Source organism: Salvelinus alpinus, chromosome 15 (genome assembly GCF_045679555.1).
Source record: "Salvelinus alpinus chromosome 15, SLU_Salpinus.1, whole genome shotgun sequence".
Classification (NCBI taxonomy): Eukaryota; Metazoa; Chordata; class Actinopteri; order Salmoniformes; family Salmonidae; genus Salvelinus; species Salvelinus alpinus.
Genome location: NC_092100.1, coordinates 36,563,923 through 36,582,555, shown reverse-complemented (window position 1 = coordinate 36,582,555; position 18,633 = coordinate 36,563,923). Strand labels below are relative to the sequence as shown.

Here is an 18,633-nt window from a genome sequence, read left to right as displayed (position 1 = left end):
AAAGGCCAGAACCTAGGAAGAAACCTAGAGAGGAACCAGGCTATGAGGGGTGGCCAGTCCTCTTCTGGCTGTGCCGGGTGGAGATTATAACAGAACATGGCCAAGATGTTCAAATGTTCATAGATGACCAGCAGGGTCAAATAATAATAATCACAGTAGTTGTCGAGGATGCAGCAAGTCAGCACCTCAGGAGTAAATGTCAGTTGGCTTTTCATAGCCGATCATTCAGAGTATCTCTACTCCATGCTTTTGTTGCTTCTAGGTTAGACTATTGCAATGCTCTACTTCCCGGCTACCCGGATAAAGCACTAAATAAACTTCAGTTAGTGCTAAATACGGCCGCTAGAATCCTGACTAGAACCAAAAAATTTGATCATATTACTCCAGTGCTAGCCTCCCTACACTGGCTTCCTGTTAAAGCAAGGGCTGATCTCAAGGTGTTATTGTTAACCTACAAAGCGTTACATGGGCTTGCTCCTACCTATCTTTCCGAGTTGGTCCTGCCGTACATACCTACACGTACGCTACGGTCACAAGACGCAGGCCTCCTAATTGTCCCTAGAATTTCTAAGCAAACAGCTGGAGGCAGGGCTTTCTCCTATAGATCTCAATTTTTATGGAATGGTCTGCCTACCCATGAGAGAGACGCAGACTCGGTCTCAACCTTTAAGTCTTTATTGAAGACTTATCTTTTCAGTAGGTCCTATGATTGAGTGTAGTCTGGCCCAGGAGTGTGAAGGTGAACGGAAAGGCTCTGGAGCAACGAACCGCCCTTGCTGTCTCTGCCTGGCCGGTTCCCCTCTCTCCACTGGGATTCTCTGCCTCTAACCCTATTACAGGTGCTGAGTCACTGGCTTACTGGTGCTCTTCCATGCCGTCCCTAGGAGGGGTGTGTCACTTGAGTGGGTTGAGTCACTGACGTGATCTTCCTGTCTGGGTTGGCGCCCCCCCCTTGGGTTGTGCCATGGCGGAGATCTTTGTGGGCTATACTCAGCCTTGTCTCAGGATGGTAAGTTGGTGGTTGAAGATATCCCTCTAATGGTGTGGGGGCTGTGCCTTGGCAAAGTGGGTGGGGTTATATCTTTCCTGTTTGTCCCTGTCCGGGGGTATCATCGGATGGGGCCACAGTGTCTCCTGACCCCTCCTGTCTCAGCCTCCAGTATTTATGCTGCATTAGTTTATGTGTCAGGGGGCTAGGGTCAGTTTGTTATATCTGGAGTACTTGTCCTGTCTTATCCGGTGTCCTGTTTGAATTTAAGTATGCTCTCTCTAATTCTCTCTTTCTTGGAGGACCTGAGCCCTAGGACCATGCCTCAGGACGACCTGACATGATGACTCCTTGCTGTTCCCAGTCCACTGTCACGGATCCCTTTGGATCTTTCATTGCACTCATCTGGCCCTTATTCCCACTGATTGTGTTTGTATATATGTGCCCTTTGTTCACCATGGTGCTGTCTATTATTGTTACAATGTCCATTGGTGCGTGTGAGTACCTGTTCTGTGTGTTTTGGGCTTTCGTGCCCTTGTGGATTGCGCAGATGGTTATGGGTCTCATCCCATGTGATAATCATTGTGCGCTAGTGTTATTTATTCGAGGTACACCTCACTCTTTTGTTTGGGTTTCAACCCTGTGTTTTTGTTACGTGTTTGTTTGGTCCTTGTCCCCGTGCCTTCACAAGGCACGCCGTAATTTGGGGCTTAGTAAAAAAAAATATTACGCATTCCTGCGCCTGTCTCCCAAATCTCTTCATACCATCGTGACAATACGTAACTTCAAAGATTTTATTGAGTTATTGTTCATGTAAGGAAATCAATCAATTTAAATAAATATATTAGGCCTTAATCGATGGATTTCACAGGAATACAGATATGTATCTGTTGGTCACAGATACCTTTAAAAAAAGAAGGTAGGGGCGTGGATCAGAAAACCAGCCACAGTATCTGGTGTGACCACCATTTGCCTCATGCAGTGCGATACATCTCCTTCGCATAGAGTTGATCAGGCTGTTGATTGTGGCCTGTGGGATGTTGTCCCACTCTTCTCCAATGGCTGTGCGAAGTTGCTGGATATTGGCGGGAACTGGAACACGCTGTCATACACGTCGATCCAGAGCATCCTAAACATGTTCAATGGGTGACATGTCTGGTGAGTATGCAGGACATGGGAGAACTGGGACATTTTCAGCTTCCAGGAATTGTGTACAGATCCTTGCGACATGCATAATCATGCTAAAACATGAGAGGATGGCGGTGGATGAATGGAATGACAATGGGCCTCAGGATTTCGTCAAAGTATCTCTGGATTCAAATTGCCATTGGGAAAATGCAATTGTTTTCATTTTCCGTAGCTTATGCATGCCCATACCATAACCCCTACGCCACAATGGAGCACTCTGTTCACAATGTTGACATCAGCAAACCGCTCGCCCAAACGACGCCATACAAATTCTTCCGTGAAGAGCACACTTCTCTAGCGTGCCAGTGGCCATTGAAGCTGAGCATTTGCCCACTGAAGTCAATTATGATGCCAAACTGCAGTCAGGTCAAGACCCTGGACAACGAGCATGCAGATGAGCTTCCCTGAGACCATTTCTGACAGTTTGTGCAGAAATTCTTCAGTTGTACAAACCCACAGTTTTATCAGCTGTCTGGGTGGCTGGTCTCAGACGATCCTGCAGATGAAGAGGCCGGATGTGGAAGTCCTGGGCTGGCGTGGTTACACATGGTCTGCAGTTGTGAGGTCTGGTTGGACGTACTGCCAAATTCTCTAAAACGACGTTGGAGGTGGCTTATTGTAGAGAAATGAACATTCATCTCTCTGGAAACAGCTCTGGTGGACATTCTTGCAGTCAGCATGCCAATTGCACGCTCCCTCAAAACCCTTAGACATCTGTGGCATTGTGTTGTGTAACAAAACTGCACATTTTAGGGTGGCCTTTTGTTGTCCCCAGCACAAGGTGCACCTGTGTAATGATTATGATGTTTAATCAGCTTCTTGATATGCCACCTGTCATGTGGATGGATTATCTTGGCAAATGAGAAATGCTCACTAACAGGAATGTAAACAAATTTGTTCACAAAATTTGAGAAAAACAAGCATATGGAACATTTCTGGGATCTTTTATTTCAGCTCATGAAATATGGGACCAACACTTTACATGTTGCATTTATATTTTTGTTCAGTGTGTATGTAAGATTTTAACAATAATACACGCCGGGATGAGGTCAATGGTACAAATATTTGTATTGTGTAATGTGCAGAGAGAATATATTCCAATATCAGGATCATGGCCATGCTTCATAGAATCTACACCCATCCAAGCACCACTAAAACAGTAAGGAGCTTACTGCACCTAGTCATAGAAAAGAAAACACTAGAAATTGAACAAATATTTGACCCTTCATAGAAAGGGTTATGAAGTTAAGTTTGTACAACCAATTAACCCATCAACCAATCAATCAATTGTTTCCTCTTCTTGAGCAGGTGTTTGTGTAGTCTGAGGTCTGTGTGAGGGAGTTATGGTTATGGAGTGTTTGTCTGATGCTGGACTTGAGGATTCTCATCAGGACTTTATAGCTCTCCATCTCCTCCTGAGGGTGCTATTGAAAACAGAGAACAATAGTTAGACATCAATTTGAACTATGACTGCCACACACACTCACGCACACACCCACAGACTCACCCTGGTGAGTGCTTGTATCAGGCGTCGTAGCACAGCCTCCTCTCTCTGAGGACACAGACTGGTCACCTGACCCACACAACCCAGCAAACAGGACATGGTGTGGCGCTGGGGCTGCTGGGACAACATGCACACACACACATACACAATAGTTGCTGAGGAGGTTGAAGACCCCGAAGTAAGCCATGACATGGTTAAATGTGTATCAATGGTCTGACTGGGTCTCTCACCTTCGTTAACACACTGAGATGGTTCACGTGTTGAGATACTGAGGTCAACCTCTCTATGTCATCTGCACTCAGAACAGGCTCCTGGAGAGAGATAAAAAGAGAGTATAAAAAGCAGGAGAGTGTAAGAGAGTGAGAGTATAAAGGGAGAGAGATCTTTATCTGAGCCCTCTGACCTTGAGTTTCTCCAGCCAGGTCCACAATAGACAGCTGAGTACGTGCGGATCAGACTCTGTGACCAGTAGAGCCCAGGCACACTCACTGCTGTTCAGCTCCTCCTGTCAGTCAACACAGAAAGAACAGAGTGCAGTCAGGATTCCGGTTACTGGTAGGCAGCCCATGACAGATTAAGGTATCCCATTCCAATATGTTGTAATCATAGTTATGGTAAATTCCATTTCATTTAAGTCAATTCAGGAGGGCCCAAATCTTGAGATCCGCAGAATAAGCTTCAATGGCTTTAGTAGCTTAGTAACTTCCAGACAGTCTACACTACACCTCAGCTTGTGATAACCTGCTGTAACAGTTTATTACCTGTAGCAGTGCTGTCCTCTGTAGAATAGACTCTCCAGGGGGGTTTAAATCTGCCATCTCCTTGGCAACTGCCCGAGCCACTGAGGCCTGTCCGGACTTACGCTGGTTTTTACGTACCTTCAAAGCACAGGAAATAGTGTATTAAGAAATGTGCTTTATATTAAAAAGAGACACTTTTACTAGTATGCCCCCAGTAACACAGTCTGATACTCACCTCAATGTAAGAGTTGAATTTGTGAAACGCTGGCGCCCTCTTGGCAGTGCACTTTAAACTCTTCGAAGAACAGTTACTGTTGGTTGCCCCACTGCCTGCTGGGAGGTTGAGTCTTTGTGAGTCCTCAGGACTGGAACAGAGGCCAGCTGTAGGGGTGGGTAGGACTGGACTCATAGGTCTCAAGTCAGGTCTAATCTGCTCTAACCCAGGCCAGTCTCTCTTACTCCTATCTAGTACAGTACAGTATGAGCCCAACTCAAGATCCTGGAAGAAAATAAAGCAATGTGGTTAATTTCAAGGCTCTGAATGTTGCCAGTACCAATGCAGATTTTTCTAAACTAATGTTCAAGGATGTACCACCTGTAACCAGTAATGCCGGGGATACACTACTCAATTTCGCCATGAATTCGCTTTTGCCGAAACAAATTGTATTGAAATCCTTTGAACTTGGGCTATGATCAGTACGTCAGGACTCACATAGTTTGAGTGGGTGACACGAGCCTACCAGACAAGCTAAATTACTGCAACACTGAACCATGCATGAGAGCATCAGCTGTTCCGGACGACTGTGTGATCACGCTCTCCATAGCTGATGTGAATAAGACCTTTAAACAGGTCAACATTCACAAGGCCACAGGGCCAGACGGATTACCAGAATGTGTACTTCAAACATGCGCTGACCAACTGGCAAGTGTCTTCACTGACATTTTCAACCTGTCCCTGACTGAGTCTGTAGTACCAACATGTTTCAAGCAGACCACCATATTCTGCGTGCCCAAGAACACTAATGTAACCTGCCTATATGACTACCGGGCCATAGCACTCACGTCTGTAGCCATGAAGTGCTTTGAAAGGCTGGTCATGGCTCACATCAACACCATTATCCCAGAAACCCTAGACCCACTTTAATTTGCATACCGCCTCAACATATCGCCCCTGTTCACTCATGACTGCATAGCCAGGCACGATTCTAACACCATCATTAAGTTTGCCGATGACACAACAGTGGTGGGCCTGACAACGATGAGACAGCCTATAGGGAGGAGACCTGGCCATGTGGTGCCAGGATAACAACCTCTCCTTCAATGTGATCAAGACAAAGGAGATGATTGTGGACTACAGGAAAAGGAGGACCGAGCATGCCCCCATTCTAATTAATGGGGCTGTAGTGGAGCAGGTTGAGAGCTTCAAGTTCCTTGGTGTCCACATCACCAACAAACTATCATGGTCCAAACACACCAAGACAGTCGTGAAGAGGGCACAGACAAAGCCTATTCCCCCACAGGAGACTGAAAAGATTTGGCATGGGTCCTCAGATCCTAAAAAAGTTATACAGCGGCACCATGGAGAGCATCCTGACTGGTTGCATCACTGCCTGGTATGGCAACTGCTCAGCCTCTGACCGCAAGGCACTACAGAGGGTAGTGCGTACGGCCCAGTACACACTGGGGTCAGCTTCCTGCCATCCTGGACCTCTATAACAGGCGGTATCAGAGGAAGGCCCTAAAAATAGCTGAAGACTCCAATCATCCTAGTCATAGACTGTGCTTTCTTCTACCTCATGGCAAGCGGTACCGGAGCGCCTAGTCTAGGTCCAAAAGGCTTCTTAACAGCTTCTACCCCCAAGCCATAAGACTCCTGAACAGCTAATCGAATGGCTACCCAGACTATTTGCATTGTCCACCCCCCCCCCCCCCTCTTTTATTCTGCTGCTACTCTCTGTTTATTATCTATGCATAGTCACTTTAACTCTACCTATTTGTACATATTACCTCAATTACCTCGACTAACCGATGCCCCCGCACATTGACTCTGTACCTGTACCCCCTGTATATCGCCTCGCTATTGTTATTTTACTGCTGCTCTTTATTTATTATTATTATAATTGTATTTTTTTTACTTATCTATTTTTTACTTAACACTTATTTTTCTCAAAACAGCATTGTTGGTTAAGGGCTTGTATACCTGTTGTGTTCGGCATGTGTGACAAATACAATTTGATTTGATTTGATGTGACTGAGATGATGGACAGGTTTGTGGAGCTGTGGAGAGAACACAGCTGCCTTCTCAATATTAAATGGTTTATATTACTTCCAATTCCCTCTGTAGAATAGAAAGTGCCCACAGCTGCCCAACCATTTGCGGGTCTATATTCTGCACATCCATCTCTTTTTTTTATGTTTCTTCACAAAATAATGTGCACATTAATAAAGTAGCTTGCTGTTTGCATGTCTGTATTTTTTTCCTACGACAACCGAGAAACGTGGGGCACTGTGAACTAGGAAATCATCCTGTAATGTCAGCACCCACGTCCAGGGGTCGAGGATGGACGGAATGAGAGATTTGGGACAAGGAAATCGGAAAATGTGAACACGTCCAAGTTGTTCAGATTTTAGAAGACGTGTATGCCCAGTCTAACCCTGATGTTAACCCTTACCTGTTTTACAGTGATCTTGCTGAGGTCTGAGTCACTGTAGCTGCGTTTATCCAGCAGTACCTGTCTCTTTCTCTCCAGAAACCCCTCTGGTTCGTCCCAGGAGGACACAGACCCTGACCCTCCCCAGGACCCCCTATGGACCTCACGGTGCAGGGGCAGGTACTGCTTGGCCACCAGGGTCTCCCTCACAGCCCTGCCAAGGGCCCGCAGTTCGGCCCTTCTCTCCAGCTCAGCATGCACCTCCGGAGGGGCAGGCAGGCCCAAGGCCAGGGCAGTAAGACGGCCACACAGCAGGTACACCACCTAGATGATGATCATCATGAAAACAGATAGCTTTTAGAAACAGATACAGGATCCCATGGGATACTGGAGAGAGTGGAAGATGGAGAGAGAGAGCATTCTTTCTAGTATTCTTTCTAACAATGATGTCTACTAATATTTCAGGATGTTGTGTATCCCTGGGGGAAAAAAATCCGAATTCATGTAAACATTACAGGTTTTGAAAATATAGCTTGTCCCCCCAAAAAAGTTGAGCTGCGGGACAGGGTAAATTAAGCCGCTTACAAATTTCTGTACTGAATGAGATATTAACAATATCTTTATATTCAACACAATCACAAACGCTTTTTGTCTTTTAATAATTTTAAGCATCTTTTAACACAGGAGTAACACCCAACAAACACTACTTTAGGCCCAGCCCTGTTGTTAACTCATATCCCAGCTATAATGCCTTGCATTATGCCTGGGAAGAAAACACTTACATTTGCCATTGGCTCATCTTACCCCAAGGCAGGCATTTTGACTATATTAAACCCACACAGCTACAATGATAAACTTTCATGCTAGGTTTAGGACCTCATATCTAACTCTACATGGAACCCAGACCCTAGGAGTGGAGCAGGTCCCCACATGTCAAACCTCACTAGTTTGGATGACTGTGGGAGTGCTCCTAACAGTAATGTCCCACCCACCATCAGCCAGTGCCTAATGACAGTGACCATCGAAAGTGAAAAAGAAAGGAAATGCATGTGGATGAGAAGGGCATTGAAAGTGTCTGTAAGAATCATGGAGAGAAAGGTGATGTCAAAGCAGAGAATCAACCATGTTCCACTTTAAATGTGAGTGCAGGGATATTTGATATCAAAACACCTGCTGTGGAAGAGAGAATTGAAACATGCAATTTTAAAACACAAGAGCAGCAGACTTACTTTGGATGATAAAGTTGTACAGAACAATCTTAAAATGATATACTTTGGTTTAGATACAAGCATCATGTCCGTTATATTTATGGGGGGTCAATTAAGGAAGACATCCTCTTCTGCAAACCACTGGAAACCAGGACAACAGGAGAGGATATTTTTAAAGTACTGGACCGCTTTGTGACATCAAATGGACTTTGGTGGTCAAGATGTATTGGTATCTGAACTGATAGAGCAAAACCATGACAGGGAGACATAGTGGAGTGGTAACGCACATGCAAGCAGTTGCTCCCGACTCCACTTGGGTACACTGCAGCATCCACCGAGAGCCTCTTGCTGCCAAGGGAATGCCTGACATCTTGAAAGATGTTTTGGACACTACAGTGAAAATGGTTAACTTTGATAACTTCTTATGGCTGGATGGCAGTATTGAGTAGCTTGGATGAAAAGGTGCCCAGAGTAAACTGCCTGCTACTCAGGCTCAGAGGCTGAGATATAGATTTGGATAGAAGACACTCTGAAGTTTCTAAAACTGTTTGAATGATGTCTGTGAGTATAACAGAACTCATATGGCAGGCAAAAACCTGAGAAAAAATCCAACCAGGAAGTGGGAAATCTGAGGTTTGTAGGTTTGCATATCCAATATACAGTGGGATATTGGTCATTTTGCACTTCCTAAGGCTTCCACTTGATGTCAATAGTCTTTAAAACATTGTTTGATGCTTCTACTGTGAAGAATGAGGGAAGGAGAGCTCTTTGAGTCAGGTGTCTGGCACGAGCTGAACATGCGCGGTCACGTGAGAGCGACCTGCTTTCCATCGCATTTCTGAAGACAAAGGAATTCTCCGGTTGAAACATTATTGAAGATTTATGTTAAAAACATCCTGAAGATTGATTCTATACATCGTTTGACATGTTTCTACGAACTGTAATGGAAATGTTTGACTTTTCGTCTGAACTGCGCGTGATGAATGTGGATTACTGGACTGAACGCGCAAACAAAATGAAGATATTTGGACATAAATGATGGACTATATCGAACAAAACAAACATTTATTGTGGAACTGGGATTCCTGGGAGTGTATTCTGATGAAGATCATCAAAGGTAAGTGAATATTTATAATACTATTTCTGACTTCTGTTGACTTTATGGCTTATTTGAGCTCTAGGCACTGTACTCCGATTATATATGTGCTTTTTCCGTAAAGTGTTTTTTGAAATCTGGCACAGCGGTTGCATTAAGGAGAAGTTTATCTAAAGTTCCGTGTTTAATACTTGTATCTTTTATCAATGTTTATTATGAGTATTTCTGTAAATTGATGTGGCTCTCTACAAAATCACCGGATGTTTTGGAGGCAAAACATTACTGAACATAACGCGCCAATGTAAACTGAGATTTTTTTATATAAATATGAACTCTACCGAACAAAACATACATGTATTGTGTAACATGAAGTTCTATGAGTGTCATCTGATGAAGATCATCAAAGGTTAGTGATTAATTCTATCTCTATTTCTGATTTTTGTGACTCCTCTCTTTGGCTGGAAAAATGGCTGTGTTTTTCTGTGAATAGGTGCTGACCTAACATAATCGTTTGTGGTGCTTTCGCCGAAAAGTCTATTTGAAATCAGACACTGTGGTGGGATTAACAAGAAGTGTATCTTTAAAATGGTGTAAAATACTTGTATGTCTGAGGAATTTTAATTATGAGATTTCTGTTGTTTTGAATTTGGCGCCCTGCACTTTCACTGGCTGTTGTCATATCGATCCCGTTAACGGGATCTCAGCCGTAAGAAGTTTTAAAGCAACTTTCGTGTATTTTCTGCATTTTGCAATGATATGGGCAGCGACCATGTAACGCTTCTACAACATACAGAAGTGCGCTGGTTATCAAGGGGAAAAGTATTGACATGTTTTTTTAAATTGAGAAACAAAGTTTTCTTTACTGACCATAATTTTCACTTGTCTGAAAGCTTGCATAAGTTTCTCACACGACTGGCTTATCTGGGTGATGTTTTTTTCTCTCCTGAATTATCTGAATCTAGGATTACAGGGACTCTCCGCAACTATATTCAATGTGCGGGACAAAATTGAGGCTATGATTAAGAAGTTGGAGCTCTTCTCTGTCTGCATTAACAAGGACAACAGACGGGTCTTTCCATCATTGTATGATTTTTTGTGTGCAAATTAACTCAAGTTTATGGACAATGTCAAATGTGATATAGCGAAGCACCTGAGTGAGCTGGGTGAGCAATTACACAGGTACTTTCTCGAAATGGACGACACAAACAACTGGATTCATTATCCCTTTCATGCCCTGCCTCCAGTCCACTTACCGATATCTGAACAAGAGAGCCTCATCGAAATTGCAACAAGCGGTTCTGTGAGAATAGAATTTAATCAGAATTTAATCTGGATAGGGCTGAGCTCAGAGTATCCTGCCTTGGCAAATCGTGCTGTTAAGACACTGATGCCCTTAGCAACCACTTACCTATGTGAGAGTGGATTCTCAGCCCTCACTAGCATGAAAACTAAATACAGGCACAGACTGTGTGGAAGATTATTTAAGACTGAGACTCTCTCCAATACAACCCAACATTGCAGAGTTATGTGCATCCTTTCAAGTACACCCTTCTCATTAATCTGTGGTGAGTTATTCACAATTTTTGATGAACAAATAAGGTTTTAAGATGGCTAAATAAAGAGCAAAATTATTGATTATTATTATATTATTTGTGCTCTTTGTCACTTCCCACGAGCCGGGTTGTGACAAAAACTCACACTCATTCTTATGTTTAATAAATGTATCGTATAATGTGTGTGTGACGGGCTTACAATGATGGTAAAAAACAACATTTGAGAGTGTGCTGACCCTGGTGCTAGAGGGGGTATGCAGCTGGAGGTTGAATGTTTGAAGGGGTACAGGACGATAAAACGTTTGGGAACCACTGCTCTAACACAATGAATTCATTTGACTTGATGAAAATCCTTTTTTTTACCCAACTTGCTTTCCACTTTTTCCATGTGGTTTCTTCCTTCACAGACTCCATGAAATAAGGACTTCTTGCTCAATTTTGTAAAATGATTCATTTTGTATATGGTTTCCCAAAAGCAAGGTTTGGCTCAACTTAACCCACTCTCCCCTACTTGACTACTTACCCCACTCTCCCCTATTCGACAACTTACCCCACTCTACCCTACATTACTTATTACCTAAAAGACAGATAGTGTTGCCAAAATAATTATACAAAACAGACACCTTGGGAGTGTGCCTGAGGGTGCGGGCCTCCTGGCCATGGAGGAGGAGGGCCTGACGGTGCAGGTACTGCAGCAGGGTGAACTGGGCCCCGTGGTGCAGGCTGAAGTCAGGGTACTGGGCCAGCTGAGGGCCCAGAAGACGAGCAAAGTCAAACACCAGGCTGATCTGGTCCCTGGTCTGGATGGAACAGGGACGTTTGATACGCACGTAGTGGACCGCCTCACTGGGGCTGACACGCAGAGTGTAGACCAGGTAGCAGGCTATCAGGACACCTGTCAACAATGACAGGAGGTGTGCCCATTTTTGCAGGATCGTTTATGGACAATATGTTTCTGATTTCAGTCAATGTATATTCTAAATTAAGTGAACAATAAAGACAATTGATGTACTGAGAACCGTATTCTCCAAAAATATACACACACCTGTCCTCCCCAAGCCTGCGTGACAGTGCACCGCCACCTTCCCTTCTTTCACAGCGAAGGCTAACACCTTTACTCCATCCATCATCCCCACGAGAGACGACACACCGAAGTCCGGCATGCCAAAGTTGAAGAAGAAGACTGCACCACAAGCACACACACACACACAGAAGGAAAGACAAGAACACATATTTAATTTACGAAAGGCCACAGAGACAATCCTAAAGTAAAGTGTGTGTTGTAGATATACTCTAGGTATAAATACAGTATAGTCTTACTATTATTCTCCATAAAGGTTTGTGGGGAGTAAGTGAATCCAGTGTCTGGCTCCAGTGGAGGGCCACAGTGAGCATGCTCCCCAGGCAACTGCATGTTGATGATGGACTTGATGTTCAGCCTGGTCAGAGAGAACAGGATCAGTTAGAGGAGAAAGAGGGTGGACACGCGAACACACCTCGGCAGACATGCAGGCATGCACATATACATGACTATTTACCGTTGGAACTGCTCTATGATGTTGTATTTCTTGATGAGGTGAGAAGAGGGTCGTGCCATGGCCACAATGTCATCAGTCACCCTGCGAACAGAACAGAAGTGAATATAGAACTTCCAATCATCACTCCCTTCCCATGCAGATCTCTCCCTCCCCACCTCTTTCTCTTCTGTATCTCTTTCCCTCCTTCCCTCCCTCCCTCTCTCTCCCCCCTCCTCACCAGTGTGAGAAGAGTCCCTGTACAGCTTGTTGGCTGGGCCTCCAGCAGGCTGGTCCTTCATAGCGGCAGTCCCATCCTCCGCAGGCCAGTAGGCAAATGATCTTGGGTGGGATGGCCTTCACCAGATTCTCTCTGGCCTGGGAGTAGGCTGGACGAGGCACCGGCACCGTGGGCATAGTGGATAGTATGTTCCGTAGTGGGGGTTGTTCACAGAGTCAGTTTAAACCTTAGAACTGAAGTCAATTGTTGAACCCTATGGAGGACAAGCTAGCTCCTTGGTCCAGTGGACAATATTATATGATGAAGTGCAGGGTTATAGTGTGTAGTGTACTGTGGTGGCTGGCCTTATGCAGACACCTGAAGTCATTTGTTGACTTCTAGAGGGACAAGATAGCCTCTTGGTCCAGTGGGAGGGGAGAAACAGGTGCAGTGCAAGTACCAGGAGTAGTTCACAGACTTAGCTCAGCCTCATGCAGAGATGTAAAGTCAATATGCCCTCAAGAACAATAAGTTGGTTAATTTGGAAGTATCCTACTGTACATACAGTATGCAGGTGGCTAGGTCTAAAGTTACTGACAGAGTTCTGTAGGGTTACAGAACTGGTGAACTTCACCTACGGGACTGTGTGGTAAATGAAGAGTCCAGTAGCTGGTACAATTGGAAAAGTAAAGAAAATATAGTCAATAAATGTTGCAGATATGTCTCTCTATCACAGTATTATAAACATTCTAGTGACTAGATTGACCGGCATCGTACCAAGACAGTTGATTGCTTAAAACCCTTTAACTGTATCTTGTTTAAAACATATTTAACCTTAAATTCCTATTACTAAAAACAAATAAGAACTTCCGATATTTTTTATTTATTTTTACACTATGATTCTTGAAAATCCAATATCTTGAAAACTTGACTGCTGACATTCAAAATATTTTGCGACTGCATCAACAGGTGGACTGTTTTTTTTAATCAAAAATATAGTTTTTTAGTGGAGTGCCCCTTTAAGTCTGAATATTGATTAATTGACCCAATGGGTCATACAATGTGGTTTAACCTATTTATGTTGCCAAATCAATCATATTTTTCACCAAAATAAATGCACCCTATTCTTAATCCACCATACGTTTCTACTGACATATCAGTCGCCTGGTTGAGCACATTTATTTTTAAAGTATTGCGTTTTAGCCTTTTTACATTTGAACTATTTATTTTCATATTCATACTCTTCAAGGTCTCTACTAACAGGAATATTGCAATATAAATCTCTCAACAAATTAAATCCTGCCGTTTATCCCATACCTTTGGTGACTGATTTAGAGTTTTCTTACAGCCATCTTAGTGGGCAAAGTTAGAGTGCCAAAACACTGAACTGCAGCAACCAAAAAGGATACAAATTATGGAAATTGATGCAGGAGGACTGGGGTAGTTGACCAATCAAGTTCAAGTGAAGATGTTTTTGTCCCCAAAAAATAAGTAATTGTCAAACATGCTCTACCAGCTGGTTGAGAATAGGGTTAAAGTAAGGTGCAATTATTTAATAAATCTAATTGGATGATAATAACAATATATTTTTTTTCGGCACAACACCATACAACTTTACTTGCATTAAAGTGCCATTAATTAATTGACTGATAATAATAATTAATTGACTGATAATAATAATCTCTTTCTGATTCATTTTATGTACATTAATTTAAAACAATACCCTTCTCTGTATCGTGTCTTACCTTTGTGGTGACATCTCAGAGAGAGGCGAGCTCCATTTCACACACACACACACACACACACACACTGCTGTGTGCCGGCCCAGGACCTCTAAGCCTTATTAGCTGTCATAATAACATTAGAACAGACATTCACAAATCATAGTAATCTCTGTTATATAAGACCTATACTGTACTCCTTTCCACGCCTTGCCTACATGAACCTTATCCTTCTCAGCCATCTGGACACGTTTTGATTATGTCTTTAAGTGTTGCTGTGATTGTGATATTGCAATATACAGTATGTGCACAATCGGAAAGCTAAAGAAGATATTATTTCACTATTGTTGACTTGACATTAGCACAATAAAAATTATTTACTGCATCTTTCAATTAAAATTGCATTACTATTCTGTTCCTAAATACAAGACAATTGCATAGGTCAATTCTATCCCAATAGAGACATACATAAAGATGAGTGGAAACATTTTATTGAGACCACATGCAGCATGAGGCAGTGTCCATGAGAGGTCAGTATGTATCTGTTGTGAAAAGGGTTTTCAAAACAGCCTGAAATCCAGGGGCGCAACTTTTACTGGGGACGGTGTCCTTAAGGACCATGTGGATGCCTCAGAGCGGTCAGGTAGGCTGTTTGGCAGTTTCAGCCAGCTGAATTTAGGACCGTTGGGACACCACAGAGTGTGCAGACAGTCTGCGTGAATGCAAAGCTTCTGAAAAGGCACAGTGTTGCTGTCTGCAGCTGCTGTCTCTGTGTGTGTTGCGCAGAAACTGGCTAATCTTTATTTGACTTGTGTAGCTGGCAATGTAACTGCTTTTTGACTTAACAGAAAAAAGTATTTAATTCCAGCGCTGAGCTAGTTGTGTAACTGACATGTAACGTTAGCTACAGTAATGTTTCATCCCCTCTTGACTGAAGTTCTGTCTGAAGAGAATGAACTAGTGAGCTAGTAGCTACCACAGCCAGTTCAGCTCTAGTCTCTAGCTATCTGTCACGTAGCTGTTTCTAACAGCTGTTGTGTGTATGAAATGTTTTGTAGCTTTTTTGTCCCATTTCAATGGAAGTAAATTCACTTGGATAGTTTTCGTCAGCTGTTGTACAATTAGAGCTAGCCAAAAGATGGCTAACGTTAGCTAGCTAGCTCACTGACTTTAGCTATTAGTTTTGCCTCCATCACACTAGACCTGAATCAAACGATGAAACCAGCAGTCAAACGATTTGAAGACCGATATTCAGATGGTTTTTTTTATAGCGCAATGTGAGTTTTTATTAGTCAGTATAGCAATTTAACATTATTGATCTGTCAGTTTCCCTAGCTAATTCCCTACTTTTCACACTGACATGGTATAAAGAGCTCTACAGGCTTCACTGTCATGGTTCACAGTCAGTACACAACACTATGCTCATCATGTCTTAGCAGGATTAGATGGTGACAGTTGTCCCAGCAGGGTCAGACAGCCAGGGAAGACCAGTTTACAGAGCTCAGGTGAATTTTGCAGTATATTATAACAATCAGTGAATGGACACAAAGTTCCATCTTGAGTTGATGGGTAGTCTACAGTCTGGAATCTGGGAATAATGGTCATTTCAATTACTGAACCATTGATTCTATTATTGGATAATATAATGTATGGGGACCAAGGTGATTCTTTGTCATGCTTCACCTGAGCAGGATCAGATGGTGACAGGGGTTTCAGCAGGGTAAGGTAACCAGGGAAGTCCAGTCTGTGACGGTGCTGAGGTGAACTTTTGTAGATACTTTATTCTCTCTGTGCAGCAAACACTTGACAAGCCAGAAGCTTCAAAGATTGAAACTATTTTAAGGCAGTCTGACAAACCTCAAATTGATTTCCAAACTGTATCCAAGCTTGAGAGGCTTTTCCTGATGACACAAAACATGTCAAGAAAAATTTGAGGAAGACCTGGGAGACACTATTGATGATGAGGAATGGATACTGACCCCTTGGAATTTTCCACATGTTGTTAGGTTACAGCCTTATTCTAAAATTGATTAAATAGTTTTTTTTCTTCATCAATATACACACAATACCCCATAATGACAAGGCAAAAACTGTTTTTTACAAATTATTGCAAATATATTAAAAATAAAAAACTGAAATATTGCATTTACATAAGTATTCAGACTCTTTACTCAGTACTTTGTTGAAGCACCTTTGTCAGCGATTACAGCCTTGGTTCTTCTTGGGTATGATGCTACAAGCTTGGCACAACTGTATTTGAGAAGCTTTTCCCACTCCCGCAGATCCTCTCAAGCTCTGTCAGGTTGGATGGGGAGCGTTGCTGCATAGCTATTTCCAGGTCTTTACAGAGATGTTTGATTGGGTTCAAGTCCGGAAGGACCTCTGTGTACTTTGCTCCTTTCATCTTTCCCTTGATCCTGACGAGTCTCCCAGTCCCTGCCGGTGAAAAACATCCCCACAGCATGATGCTGCCAGCACCATGCTTCACCGTAAGGATGGTGCCAGGTTTCCTCCAGATTTGACACTTGGCATTCAGGCCAGAGAGTTCAATCTTGGTTTCATCAGAACAGAGAATCTTGTTTCTCAGTAACTGAGAGTATTCTGTCAAAGAGTATGTTCTTTTATCTCGGAATGTCTACAGATTCTCCCTTCTACCTGTTTTTGTTAGCTTGGAAATGTTGATACTGGAGAATATTATCAGAAGAAACTGTGTAACCTAGCAATTACAGCGGCAAGAAAGGCATTGCCATTAGTTGGAAGGGTGGTTATCCTCCTAAAATGTCACAGTTGATGGCCGAAATGTGAATTTATGTATCACTAGATTTTATTTATTACAAGGTTAAGTTTGTACTGTGCAACTTTTATAAGGTCTGTGTGCCTTATATGGAATACTGTATGACAAAAGGGGTCTGTATTGAAAACATTCAGGGTTTTTTGTCCAGCAGTCAAATCAAATCAAATCAAATTTTATTAGTCACATACACATGGTTAGCAGATGTTAATGCGAGTGTAGCGAAATGCTTGTGCTTCTAGTTCCGACAATGCAGTAATAACCAACAAGTAATCTAACCTAACAATTCCACAACTACTACCTTACACACACACTCAAGTGTAAAGGGATAAAGAATATGTACATAAAGATATATGAATGAGTGGTGGTACAGAACGGCATGGCAGATGCAGTAGATGGTATAGAGTACGGTATATACATATGAGATGAGTACTGTAGGGTATGTAAACATAAAGTGGCATAGTTTAAAGTGGCTAGTGGTACATGTATTACATAAAGATGGCAAGATGCAGTAGATGATATAGAGTACAGTATATACATATGAGATGGGTAATGTAGGGTATGTAAACATTATATTAAGTGGCATTGTTTAAAGTGGCTAGTGGTACATTTTTACATAATTTCCATCAATTCCCATTTTTAAAGTGGCTGGAGTTGAGTCAGTATGTTGGCAGCGGCCGCTAAATGTTAGTGGTGGCTGTTTAACAGTCTGATGGCCTTGAGATAGAAGCTGTTTTTCAGTCTCTCGGTCCCTGCTTTGATGCACCTGTACTGACCTCGCCTTCTGGATGATAGCGGGGTGAACAGGCAGTGGCTTGGGTGGTTGTTGTCCTTGATGATCTTTATGGCCTTCCTGTGACATCGGGTGGTGTAGGTGTCCTGGAGGGCAGGTAGTTTGCCCCTGGTGATGCGTTCTGCAGACCTCACTACCCTCTGGAGAGCCTTACGGTTGTGGGCGGAGCAGTTGCCGTACCAGGCGGTGATACAGCCCGACAGGATGCTCTCGATTGTGCATCTGTAGAAGTTTGTGAGTGCTTTTGGTGACAAGCCGAATTTCTTCAGCCTCCTGAGGTTGAAGAGGCGCTGCTGCGCCTTCTTCACAACGCTGTCTGTGTGGGTGGACCAATTCAGTTTGTCCGTGATGTGTACACCGAGGAACTTAAAACTTTCCACCTTCTCCACTACTGACCCGTCGATGTGGATAGGGGGGTGCTCCCTCTGCTGTTTCCTGAAGTCCACAATCATCTCCTTTGTTTTGTTGACGTTGAGTGTGAGGTTATTTTCCTGACACCACACTCCGAGGGCCCTCACCTCCTCCCTGTAGGCCGTCTCGTCGTTGTTGGTAATCAAGCCTACCACTGTAGTGTCATCCGCAAACTTGATGATTGAGTTGGAGGCGTGCATGGCCACGCAGTCGTGGGTGAACAGGGAGTACAGGAGAGGGCTCAGAACGCACCCT

At 43.2% G+C, this 18,633-nt stretch overlaps 1 protein-coding gene across 1 annotated transcript; it reads right to left on the bottom strand.

Annotated features, from left to right (window-relative positions):
* Positions 1–3,185: 3,185 nt before the first annotated feature.
* On the bottom strand, positions 3,186–12,859 carry LOC139539320 (protein tyrosine phosphatase domain-containing protein 1). Its single transcript, XM_071342146.1, has 11 exons — positions 12,684–12,859; positions 12,467–12,547; positions 12,249–12,367; positions 11,974–12,111; positions 11,552–11,823; positions 7,093–7,395; positions 4,442–4,558; positions 4,084–4,185; positions 3,911–3,991; positions 3,684–3,794; positions 3,186–3,600 (listed from the first exon to the last, which is right to left on the bottom strand). Exons 1-11 carry the CDS (start codon positions 12,857–12,859, stop codon positions 3,460–3,462), a joined length of 1,641 nt encoding a protein of 546 aa, XP_071198247.1. The 3' UTR covers positions 3,186–3,459.
* Positions 12,860–18,633: the final 5,774 nt, after the last annotated feature.

Coding starts and splice junctions, on each gene's coding strand:
- LOC139539320 (XM_071342146.1), bottom strand. CDS start 12,859: ATGCCCACGGTGCCGGTGCCTCGTCCAGCCTACTCCCAGGCCAGAGAG. Junction 12,112..12,248: donor AACCTTTATGGAGAATAATA/GTAAGACTATAC, acceptor CTTGTGGTGCAG/TCTTCTTCTTCAACTTTGGC. Junction 3,601..3,683: donor TGATACAAGCACTCACCAGG/GTGAGTCTGTGG, acceptor TGTTTTCAATAG/CACCCTCAGGAGGAGATGGA.